Source organism: Argopecten irradians, chromosome 5 (genome assembly GCF_041381155.1).
Source record: "Argopecten irradians isolate NY chromosome 5, Ai_NY, whole genome shotgun sequence".
Taxonomy (NCBI): Eukaryota; Metazoa; Mollusca; class Bivalvia; order Pectinida; family Pectinidae; genus Argopecten; species Argopecten irradians.
Genome location: NC_091138.1, coordinates 49073778 through 49085856, shown reverse-complemented (window position 1 = coordinate 49085856; position 12079 = coordinate 49073778). Strand labels below are relative to the sequence as shown.

The 12079-nt window shown below is 35.0% G+C and overlaps 2 protein-coding genes across 3 annotated transcripts; one reads left to right on the top strand and one right to left on the bottom strand.

Annotated features, from left to right (window-relative positions):
* The first annotated feature begins 2260 nt into the window (after window positions 1-2260).
* On the top strand, window positions 2261-6249 carry LOC138324122 (uncharacterized). Its single transcript, XM_069269195.1, has 6 exons — window positions 2261-2746; window positions 3154-3293; window positions 3546-3844; window positions 4042-4164; window positions 4724-4916; window positions 5301-6249. The coding sequence occupies exons 1-6, from the start codon at window positions 2336-2338 to the stop codon at window positions 5824-5826; spliced, it is 1692 nt and encodes a 563-aa protein (XP_069125296.1). The 5' UTR covers window positions 2261-2335; the 3' UTR covers window positions 5827-6249.
* On the bottom strand, window positions 4486-11847 carry LOC138324123 (uncharacterized). Of its 2 annotated transcripts, none has more exons than XM_069269196.1 (4): window positions 11433-11847; window positions 8947-9133; window positions 8115-8313; window positions 4486-7292 (listed from the first exon to the last, which is right to left on the bottom strand). In XM_069269196.1, the coding sequence occupies exons 1-4, from the start codon at window positions 11742-11744 to the stop codon at window positions 6458-6460; spliced, it is 1533 nt and encodes a 510-aa protein (XP_069125297.1). In that variant the 5' UTR covers window positions 11745-11847; the 3' UTR covers window positions 4486-6457. The 2 variants fall into 2 exon arrangements, with proteins under 2 accessions (XP_069125297.1, XP_069125298.1); XM_069269197.1 differs by having other exon boundaries at window positions 8115-8295.
* Window positions 11848-12079: the final 232 nt, after the last annotated feature.

Below are 12079 nucleotides of genomic sequence, written 5' to 3'. Positions count from 1 at the left end.
TAGGTATGGAAATTCTAAAACGTCCTCCCGGCTCACTATTATATGTCCGTGGTTACATTCCCACGCAGCCTCGAGCTCGCTTTCAATGCTTTCAACTTTTCTTTACTTTAATGGTCAGAACTGGGAAACTAAGCAGAACTTGACCGTCGTATTAATATGTGAGAACTTTTGGAAGGCCAATGAACGCATTTAGACTGGTTTTCTTTGCCCGACTATTCACTTTAAAGTTATAATGCTGATAATTTCACTGTAATGATATGTAACTTAAACATTTGATATTTAAACATTGGCATGTAACTTGATGATTTAGCTCCCCAAAAGCATATGTTGGCATATAAGAGAGCCGAAATCATATTGTTTGAAATTATACCATACAACCTGTGATATTTCAAACCTTTTCAAAGATCAATGCTTTTATAAACCTTATTTTAGCTTATTGTTTTCTACATATGACTTCAATATCTAACTATGTTAGTGTATATCCTGTAAATTTTGACACTTTGCTATATTAGCATTTATGTACATTACACTTCAGTGTCTTCACCTATTTTGTGTAACATTTGTGTGACATACAAGTGTAGTTATTAAGTTATTACCTTTAAATTAAATTTTCTTATTTCTGCTAAAGTGTGATAGCTGTTTCCAACTAAATATCATGTATCTATTGCATGCTTGTTATAACTAATTGTTGTCTGTCTATATATATATATATATATATATATATATATATATATATATATATATATATATATCATCTGTTTGTACTGTGATATTTTTTTACATATGTTTGTCACAAGAATAACACTACAGTGATAATGTTATTATGTTCCTCATGTATGCGACTCTAAAGAAAACTTCATGACTCTTGACTCTTGATATTGTAGATTTCCGCCTCCGGTCCTCTTGTAGGGTCCTTTCGTCAGCATAACGAATGTGGTAGGCTAGTCGCAGAGTACCTGGAATGTCACATACAAATATCTTATCCTGGCGTCTCCGGAGTTCAGCTGTCTTCTGGACGATGTATTTCTCAGTTAGATTATAGTCTAAGTAGCAGTCATTATTGTAATATCCAATGAATAACAAAGGCCAGATTTTAAGTATAAATATTATTATTAAGAAATCATCCGAGTTACATTTGTAGCTTACAATATGCAATAGAATAACAACCTCACGAAATCGTATACTAGAATAGGTGAAGTTCAAAGAACAACTTTAACCCGCAACTAATATTAAAGTACGAGCCTCAATCCATCCACAGATAAATTCACAATAAATATGAATTAACAGAAAGCATAGGAACTCTCACCAGGGGCTGATAGTAATGTAAGTAATTGATCTTTGACAAATAGCTAAAACTAATATGACTGCTGAAGTCAAGGTTTGGTTTGGTTTGTTAAGTTTTACGTCCTATTAACAGCCAGGGTCATGTAAGGACGTGCCAGGTTTGTTGGTGGAGGAAAGCCGGAGTACCCGGAGAAAAACCACCGGTCAGCGGTCAGTACCTGGCAACTGCCCCACATGGGATTCGAACCCGCATCCCAGAGGTGGAGGGCTTGTGGTAATATGACGGGACATCTTTTAAACCACTCGGCCACCGCGGCCTGAAGTCAAGGCCTTAAACAAGTCAAGGCCTTAAACGGCACAGCCATATGTTTCAGTAACCATTAATTATGCACTGTTAAAAAGTTCAATTTATGGAAATAACGGAGTCGAATTTTCTGCTTATTTTTTATTCATATATTCACACTCTATCCCGAAACCCTCATTTGAGAAGGAAATCCTCATAAGGAAAGGCAAAAAATTATTTCCGTAACAGATATTCCGTTTTTGGTCAACTAATTATATTTGAAGATGGTCTATCACTTGAACGCTTACAACTAAAAAGCAATAGCACTGAGCTTCTGACGGATGAAGATTACGTTTTTCGGATCATGGAAGCGTTTGAACCGATTGATCATATAATGAGCTCTCTTCAAAGCATCACATTCACGCTGGTAGGATTTTTTACATGCTAAATAATGGCGGCCGCAAACCGAAGTTGTCAGTGTGTAGGATTGAATATCGAGTTTTTTTCTTATATTTTCATGTAGTGTTACCTTAGAAGTGCTTTGCACTTCGTGCCCTTCGCCCTTATAATTCCACTAGTTAAAAATCACTATCATTAAATGTGATAACCTATCACTGGCCTATCATATATAAGAGTAATAGTGCTATATAACGATAAAACTAATAATGGCTTATAAGGGCGCAGCCCTTAGTCCCTTTCGTGTTATTTCCGGCGCATGCGCATAAGTACTTCCGCGAGGAAACTCCTCGAAGCGTCATTAACAACAAGATGGCTTCCCGGGAATATTTAAAGAAGATCAACAAAACAACTCTTCAGCAAATGTGTTCAAGTAAAGGGTTTGACTTTAAGAAGAAAACCAAAGATGCTCTGGTAGACTTCTTGTTTACGAGTGGTGTGTCCGAGAAGAATATCACTCCAGTTGTCGACCAAAACACCAGCTTGACTGGACTCCATCCGAGACTGGACGGACGACCAACTTTGCCTCCTTTCCATAGGTGTGCATACCATTCGATGCCATATCTGGAACTGCCCAGCCCTAGTTTTGAGGCAATATACACATTTATGATATCAAGATCCCGTGCTTCCTGTCCTGATAGAGGGGTACAGAATTTTAAAGGGATGGACAAAGCCGTCAGGCATTTTGAAGCCGGCGATGTACAAGACATCCAAGTTTCTAAGGTAACGTTGATCTGCTGTACAAATGGGCCCGGGGACACCGGTATATCTGGTTTTATAGATCATTCAATTCACTGACATACATGCTTTGTCATCTGTACATTAATTTTGGATTGCATCTTACAAGTTACAGGTTGGTGTACATTTGTATGTCTACACCTGTCAACTTCTAATATACATGTGGCCTGTAATCTTACTGTAGTCAGACTATATCACACAAATGTAGGCCTATAGGCCTATTAGACAAACCTGCATATAGATGTTATATATAGAGAATGGTGGTTATTGTCTTAAAATATAAGTTGTATTTTGGTGGGGATTAAGAAAGACAACAGTGGTGAGCTTTTAAATCACAGTTCAAAATAACAAAAAGTATGTATATAAAATCATAGATTCATGTTTTTTCTCAGATCAGTGATGACATAATGTACATCAAAGGTTCGTGTTTGGCCTCCATGAAGAAGGACAAGTACACCGTATATTTATGTCTTACCACCAGCCCTAATGAAGGTCCTGTTTTGCAGTATGCCTTTTGCCAGTGTCCTATTGGGTAAGAATTTCTACTCTTTTAAGAAATTCATGTTAATAATACACGAATTTCTTATTCAATATAAGTATGTTGAGATCTTTGTCACTTTTGTCGAAGAAAAATAATACTAATCAATGTTATAAGATGATTGGAATATTTTATATACATTCAAATATATTTTATTAAGATGAAGAAAATATAAATTATTCAATATATTTCAATATACATTAATTATCTATATACTTCCATAGAATAATGTTTTTCATTTTATAGATTAGCCCAGTCTTGCAGCCATATTGGGGGCCTCCTGTTCGCCCTAAATGGTAAACACAGACTGACTCAGGAAGGCAGCTGTACCTCAAAACTCTGTAAATGGGTAGTTCCGAGGAAAATTAATCAAGATCCTAGACCTGTGAGTGATATGACTTTTTCACGCCCCCAACATGATAAAGAATCATCAGAACGGGCAACATCACTGAAGTTTGACCCTCGTCATCCAGGGGACCGAGACATTGATGGGCAATATATTTCCAATCAGCTCCAAGAACTAAGGAAAATATTTCCCAGTACTGGTATGTCCTATGTTCAATCTGTATTTTGTGCTACATGTAAGTTTGGACTGCTATGTTATAGCCCTCCAAGTCAACCATTTGAAATCTAATGTCCTGGGTATATAGATTCTCAGAGAACTAAGTGACGTCATCTTGCATGTACATATATGTAAATTAGGGAAACTATATTCATAAAATTTATTTTGATGAAATTCTAGGACTAACCCACTTATGGAACATCCCTGATGATGTACCAGAGTTTACTGAAGAGGTCAGCATCAGTTGCGAAGCTGATCCTTGTCAAAAGGAAATGGAATCCCTTGTGATTACACCAGGAACAGGTAATGCACACATTATAAGAGAGCTTTTAAACTTCATACTCTGCATGATGATAATCTGTAAGAATTTTCTATAAAATGTTCATCGACGTATTAATTACATACATGTACAATGTAACTTGTCAAAACCAGTCCAATATGTAACCTGTCTATTCTGGCTTAATTGTATAGCTTTTTTGCTTCTTAATTTATAGTAATTAAACCTGTATAATCCAGAAACCTGGCTATACTGATGTTATTCAGTTTAGACAAGTTGTAATGTACATGTATTCAAGAATACAACATATTGTAATCTAAATTGGGAAATACAACAAAGTGTGTAAATTGTGTTTATATATGTCAATTTTAATCAGCACAAGGTCAATCAACATACATAGAGAAAAAATACACCTGGCATGAAAACAATTTTTTATAAAATTCATATACCTAAGTAAGTTTCACAAGTAAGTATATACATGTACCAGTATGTTTACAATTCATGTGTTTGCTTATGGAATTTAGCTGTTTACCTATGTACATAATGTAACTCACTTACAAACTGTAACTATATTAACTATTTCAGTTTTCTCCCTGACCATTGATGATGAAGTGGTAAAGTTTATAGAGCAATCCACCAGAGGACAGAGGAGTTGTCAGATGTGGATTGACTTACACAAAGGTAGGATTACCAGTTCTATCTTTGGAAAAGTGCTGAAAGCCGGGAATAATCCAAACAGCCTTATCAAACAGATTATCGAAGGATCAGACCTCAGCAAGTGAGTACATATTGTAAAATATCAGTAATATTGATAATGAAATTAAAGTTAGACCATACCCTTGATATATGAGTTTGTCAAGTTAATTTCAACATGAATAATGTACATAAAAATGTAACATATCCCCATTATTTTGTCAAATGGGGCTGCCAACCTCTTTCTAGCTTATTTACCAAGCATGTATCAGGGTTATACTGAAATGACCCTTGCTATCCGCATAATGACAGTTTAAACAATAACCATACAATATTAAACACAGACCCCACCCGATCTGAATGGGCCAATTGAGAAATCCTTATGAAAAATATGGTATATTCTTTTACATATAAGTGATAAACTAGAACTATCCAAATTTGTATTTAATCATAAACATGATCCTGATAGGTACCATTCACCACCTGCTGCAGTAAAATGGGGCCAGGACCACGAGTCATCAGCTAGGAGAGAGTATGTCACATTGAGGTCTATCCTGGGAGATGAAGTGGACGTAAGGGATACTGGGCTGACACTCTGCAAAACACATTCATTCTTAGGAGCCTCCAGTGACGGCATGATTCTTGAGCAAGGGGATGAGGGGATTTTGGAAATTAAGTGCCCCTATTCATTGAAAGGTCAGCCAATCAATCTGATGGAAGTCCAAGATATAGTCAACCTGAATGATCCCTCTTTCTGTCTTACACAAGGTAGTAATGGACCAGAACTAAGGAAAGACCATGAGTATTATGCACAAGTTCAAGGTGAAATGGGCATTATTGGTCTACCATGGTGTGACTTTGTTGTCTGGACTGGTGCTGAATGTAATAATATATTTGTAGAAAGAGTTCAATTTGATGTAGAATTCACAACTACTATGATGCCCAAACTTGTGGCTTTTTATGTTGAAAAAATAGTTCCAAAACTTCATCTGTGAAATGGCCTTAAAGCCAGATATTGAGCACACTGAAACATTTAGTAATTCAAATGATTGATTTATTCTCCTACTTCTTCATTTATTAATTGAATACATTTCCTATCTTTGTGATATACTTACAAAGACTTTGAAAAAATGAGACTTTAAATGGAACATTTGTATTGAGTCATATATATTCTATATATCACATTATATATCTTTGATGGATTGGTCTAAGGGGGATAATTCAAGATAAGGGTATTCAGTAATCTCAATCCACAAAACATTATTAAAGTGTGATTTAAAAACGACAATCTTATTGATTTTTTATCATAGTTATGACCGTGCAGCGTTTACATGATTTTTACACAAAAATTAATTAGATATGGTATGGGTTTGGAACACAATTGCAACAAAATCTTAACCTGAAATCACTGACACTGATGCCAGAGACTGGTTCCATAAGGCCTTCTCTCTTCGAGAGGGGAGCTAAAAATACTGACTTTTAATATATTGTACTTAATTACATTACAGTAAAAACTATACTACAATCCAGTGATCCAGAAGTAACTGACTATAACAAGGTCTCTCTAATAATAACTGACACTACACAGTGAACAGTATAATACACTATATGTATAGATATATATATTTACTTAGTTACAAGTGCCACATCAAAATTTGACAACCAACATGCTACTCTAAATATTTTGGATGCTAAAGGTGCTAAAGAAAGTGGGAGAACTCCATCTAATATATGGAAGTTTTTAACTCTTCCTATACTTCGTTCCACATGGATACGAAGTTCTGCTATTTCCTGTGTTTCAAACACTTCTTCAGTAGAAAACTGCGCAGCAGTACCTCTGAAGGGTGGAATATTTAAATGACATTTTTTCTCTTCTAATAAATCTCTTATAGTGAACCCTTTATCAGCCATGACACTGTCGTTCTCCTGTAATAAGTTTAATATCCCACTATGAATGGTAATTTGTCGATCAGATACACGGCCACCCCATCCTTCAGATACAAAAGATATAACACCTGAAGGAGTGATGCCAACAAGAAACTTAAAAGTATTATGGTGTTTATAATTAGAAAAAGTTACATTTTGATTAACCAAGTTACTTGATCGCTGTATAAAAATTTCTGTACAATCAATTATTACTCTTACAGATGGATATTTTATTTTAAAAGCTTCTGGCATAGTGCGATTTACTATTTCTCTACTAGGAAAGGGGTTAAGTAATTTCAATTCTTCATGCAATAAACAAATCCATGTTGTGAAATATTTTGAGAATGTACCAATAGAGATCCCAGCTCTATCAGCAACATCTTGGGTAAAAAGGCCCAGCCTTAACCTAGTTAATACTACAAAAAACTGATCAATCAACTCTAATGATCCTGTTCGCTGTCTTGTTCTCTCCAGATTGGCAGTCTTCGCAGGTCCCGTCCAAAATGTCATGCGTTCTGCCTTGCGTTTCAGGAAACTACAAAAAAAAACCCACAAAATTTCTATACACATTATTCATAATTGAGACCAAAGATCAAAATAGAGGTTAGTTACCTAATTTTAGTATGTGACACACCATATGTACAGGTATGTACAGACCAAGTAAGAAGTTCCAATACCTTATAGCATAGGAGATAGAGAAGCCCTGACAAACTCAGTTGGACAAAAAGAATATTTAAGTTATATGTGCCGTAACTGCGAAAATTTTGGCATGTTAATTAATTTTTCTTGATTAATCTATTGAAAACCATAATATTTGATGAATTAATTAAGCCGTAAAAATCATTCAAATGGCTTCAGATGCCTTATACACGTTAGTTACAACACAGAAATTATGTACTGCAAAATTGTTTTTTTTATGCCTTATGTATGTTTATATATATATATGTGTGTGTAAGCTCTCCTGCATAAATCACTTTGCAATTACTAATAACACTGTAAAAATGTGATATAAAATTGTAGACCACAATATGGCTTCATGGTCTGACTGTTGTAGGTACTCATTTCGCTTCACTAAGATGTACATACCGGGTATAATGATTTTTGGCAGTACTGCTAAAAATCATTTTCTACTCTTATTTGTATTTGTAAAATTAAAACCAATGCATTGAAAGTACTGTAATTTTCAAAATGTTAGTAACTTTAGGTAATGCATAAAATATTAAAAGCCTATTTTGATTTGTGAATATGAAAAATACAGTACATATAACTTTAAATATGCATGTTGTAAACCTCTGAATTAGGGTATTTATATAATCTTTTGATCACACAGAATGTACTTCATTATTGTTAAACTTACTTAAACAGCCAAATGAAAATGGCATATGTTGGAAGTCCAGTATAAAATTTGGTCTTGGCATCATCATTTCTAATCTTGTCTGCATTCCACCTGGTCTTTCTCAACTCTTCTTTGGTCTTCTTTAGCTCCTCTCCTAGCTTCTCCCTTTCAGAAAATACAGGGTCTACATCTGTCTGCATTCCTGTTACAATAAATCTCTCTTAAAATATATGAAGGAATCAATATTAAGAAAATGTGTGCTAATTGATTAGTTTTGTTATTAGCTGTATTATTTTGTTCTAGCTCATGACAAACATTTTTCAAACACATAACAATCACTACTAAGTACATGTACTCATTATAGAATTTGAAAACTATTTTTTTTTTCAAATTGAACACTACTGATATTATCACCCTTGAAATATTACAACCACTCTGTCATTGCATATCTTTTCCCATCTTCTATATTCCTGGGGTTCCGATCACTTACGATTTCTCTACACCCCTGGACTATCTCATAGTAAAACTGGAGGCAACCGAACAGAACAGGTAATTTAGCCCTTTGATGTACATATAAAAAGCCGTATAACGGTACACTGTGGTTGATTATGTGGCTTTGAAGTTGGGCGTCGCTCTCTCTGTAGTCTTCAAAGAAAAGCTATGCAGGTCCGTGATTGGTTCAGATGTTTCCCCCTGAGCTGCTTTCAGTTTTACTATGAGATAGTCCAGGGGTGTAGAGATAATAAGTGATCGGAACCCCTGGAGAATCGAGAATGCTCTTTTCCAGGTTTGGTATATATATAAGATACAAGGCCATTCTAAAAATATTATCTGTGTGTATGTTTATTCGTACCTGCCTCTTTGACTGATTTCACATTTGTGTCATCTCTCCCTTCTCCGTCTATCTCCATGTCTGTTTCAACAACATCAATATCCTCTACAGCAGCTTCAGGTGGTAAACTGTAGTCATTGGACATGACGGAGAATCTGTGTCTTCGCTGAAGCAAGTCTTTGTTTGCCTTCTCTGCCTCCAATATTTCCTACATAGTGACACAATGCATGTAATAAACATAAAAAATAATAATAAATGTTTATTATAAATGACCAGACTCCATGATTATGAAAGAATCTTAGAGTAAATTTTGATTTAGCCAATCATAAATGATGTATTTTTTTGTAACATCATCTTTGATTGGCCGAGTCTAAAATTAAGCTAGTTTTGGACTTAGTCTGTTTCATGATCCTGGTCCAAAAATATTTGATAGCTCACAATAAAATATATGGTACATTGATCAATCAATTCACTTTTTACTTTTGAATTATTAACAAATATGAAATTAAAATTGAGAGGAATAAATATGTCCTATGGTAAAGACAAATTAAAAAATATCAGCACAATATGACAGTGAATAAAATAAAAAAGTTAACAGAAAGTCTTACCTTGACTTATATATCATAGCAGCAAGTTGTATAGTTGGGAATGTACAATTTCATTATGATACGGACATTAAAAACTGAAGATATAACTGAAACTTAACTGAAACAAACAAAAGAATCAAATCAAAAACACATAATCAAATATTGGGACCTATTCATGAAATACATTGTAAACAAAATCATAATTTTGAAAGAAGACTTTTCAAAATTCAAAATAGACACAATTCTGAACTGAAATCGTGCAAAAAATAAAAATAAAATTAAAATGAATTTCAATTTCTTAAAACAAAATAATATGATACTGGTGGTTAAGTAACTGAAGTGATCATTGCTGGTTTAAATGCTTGAATCATACTAACAATCAAAACCATAGTACAGAAGTATTTCCTACACATACAAAATATGTATGTATATTTTGTACATAATAATGTGCACAGAAGAGGAGTGGTCACAAGGTCATTTCGCCATTAATCCTGTTCGCCACGAGTTGTTTTCCCTAAATCTGAATTTTTAAGGTGAAACATTGGTATTTATTTTCTGTTACATTTAATGTGACCTCTTTTCTTATATTAAATGTCCCGATTTCTCCGAGAAATAGTTATTAAGAACAGAAATCAGTGTGTTTGTGCTGCTTAGTTTTACATCCTGCATTCAGCCCGAGGTTTAGTGGTGGAGGAAAACCACCGTCAAAGATTTTAGTAATTCATACCTTGTATAGTTTTCTTCTTTTTTTCACTGGGGTTTCAATCAATATAACTTGTCAAACTACATAATTAATTCATAATTATAACTTTACACTTACTATCACAAAATTATTATTTTAAATGTCTGCAGTAGATCGACGTATACGTAAATCATATAGATTTATCACTTAATTGAAAAGTAACTATAAAATAGTGGTGGAGGAAAACCACCGTCCAGCGCTCAGTACCTGGCAACTGTCCCACATGGGATTCGAACTTGCGATCAAGAGGTGGAGGGTTTGTGGTAATATGTTGGGACATCTTCACCACTCGGCCATTTTGGCCATTGTGATTTTTACCTGGCCCCAATTTCTCAAAATAAACTTAAGGCAAAAACTGACTTAAGTCATAAATTGCCATATAAGTTACATAAGGAGAAAAACTTCAAGTTGTAACCTAACTCTGCACTTTTGTTTCGAAGACACTGAAGATGAATGTTTCTATTGATCTGGTTGTTCACCTTATTTGATTTCATTTGTAGCAGGGCTTGTAAATAGTTTGTGTTTTATGGGAATATATATGGTGTCATGGTCCTGTGCTAGCTGTAAGAGTGTGTGTGTATCTTGTACACGTGTAGCTGTCGTGTATAATATGTCATTGTATCGAGCGCCTGTGTTGTGTTCCGTCTTTTTATTGGTTGATTGGCGGGGTATGATCGAGGGGTTGACGGGGGACATTTTGTAAATATATGTGTTAGTCTCGTTGTTGTTGGGCCTTACGTCTTGTGTAATACATCGTTTAATATGTAATATCATATGTCCTTATAAATCAATATTGTTATGTGTTACAAGTATTTGTCTAGTTTTCCTTCACCGACAAAAGTCAAGCATAAACCCTACAAACCTGGGTTGAAACACACAGGTAGGGAGCCGGGTGTAGTTTGTCGCTACAAACTGGGCCCGTCTTGCTTCTGTTACACATTTATATTTTTGGTAAAAAATTATATTTGACTGTAATACAAATGACATAAGTGCTTGTGTACACATAACTCATCGCAGTGTTTTTAGTTGTCTTCTACAGGTTTAAGGGCGAAACGACCCATGACCAATTGAAAATCATAATGATGTGTATTTTTTAGCCTACCATCAGCTGACCAAGTCAGTCGTATAGATACAAGATGGTTGGTGTGATAAAAATAACGCATGAATCACTGAATTACCTGTTCCTTTCTCCTCCGCAATAGTCTCGAAGCTCGAGCCTGTTCCAAATCACTAGCGGTACTTTGTTTATATGAAAACAATGTCGGCCTGTAGTTAACATCCTCTGGGTCATCACTGTGCCAGCCTCCATCAAAATGTTCAGAGCAAATATAACTCGCGTCTGTTGGGTTCCAATTTTCTCTATTGACCGCCTTAATCCATGCTTGTCGCTTCCGTTTGTTCTTTGGGAATCTAAAAAAACTGGTACAGTTCTCTTTCCCCCGGTCGTCGGCTTTGTTAAAACACTTGTAAACGACACAAGATCGCACCATTTTGATAGACTATTGTTTACGTTGGCAACAACGTCGTCCTCGCGGAAGTACTTTTGCGCATGTCACAATTTCAGGACCGCAGTTAATGCGAAAGGGACTATTGAGATAAAATAATTTCGATTCAATATTGTATCAAGTTCATGATCATCTTGAGAAGATGATATCGAGTATATGTATCATAAGGAATATTTTACCCTAATGAAACTAATAATTATTTGTAAATACATTGAACCTTCAAAACTATAATTTTATAGCTAAGGTACAGTTGGTAGTAGACTAAAGGTTATACATTGTGCCCACAGAGTGCACGAGGTTTAGACTACAAGTAGACACGG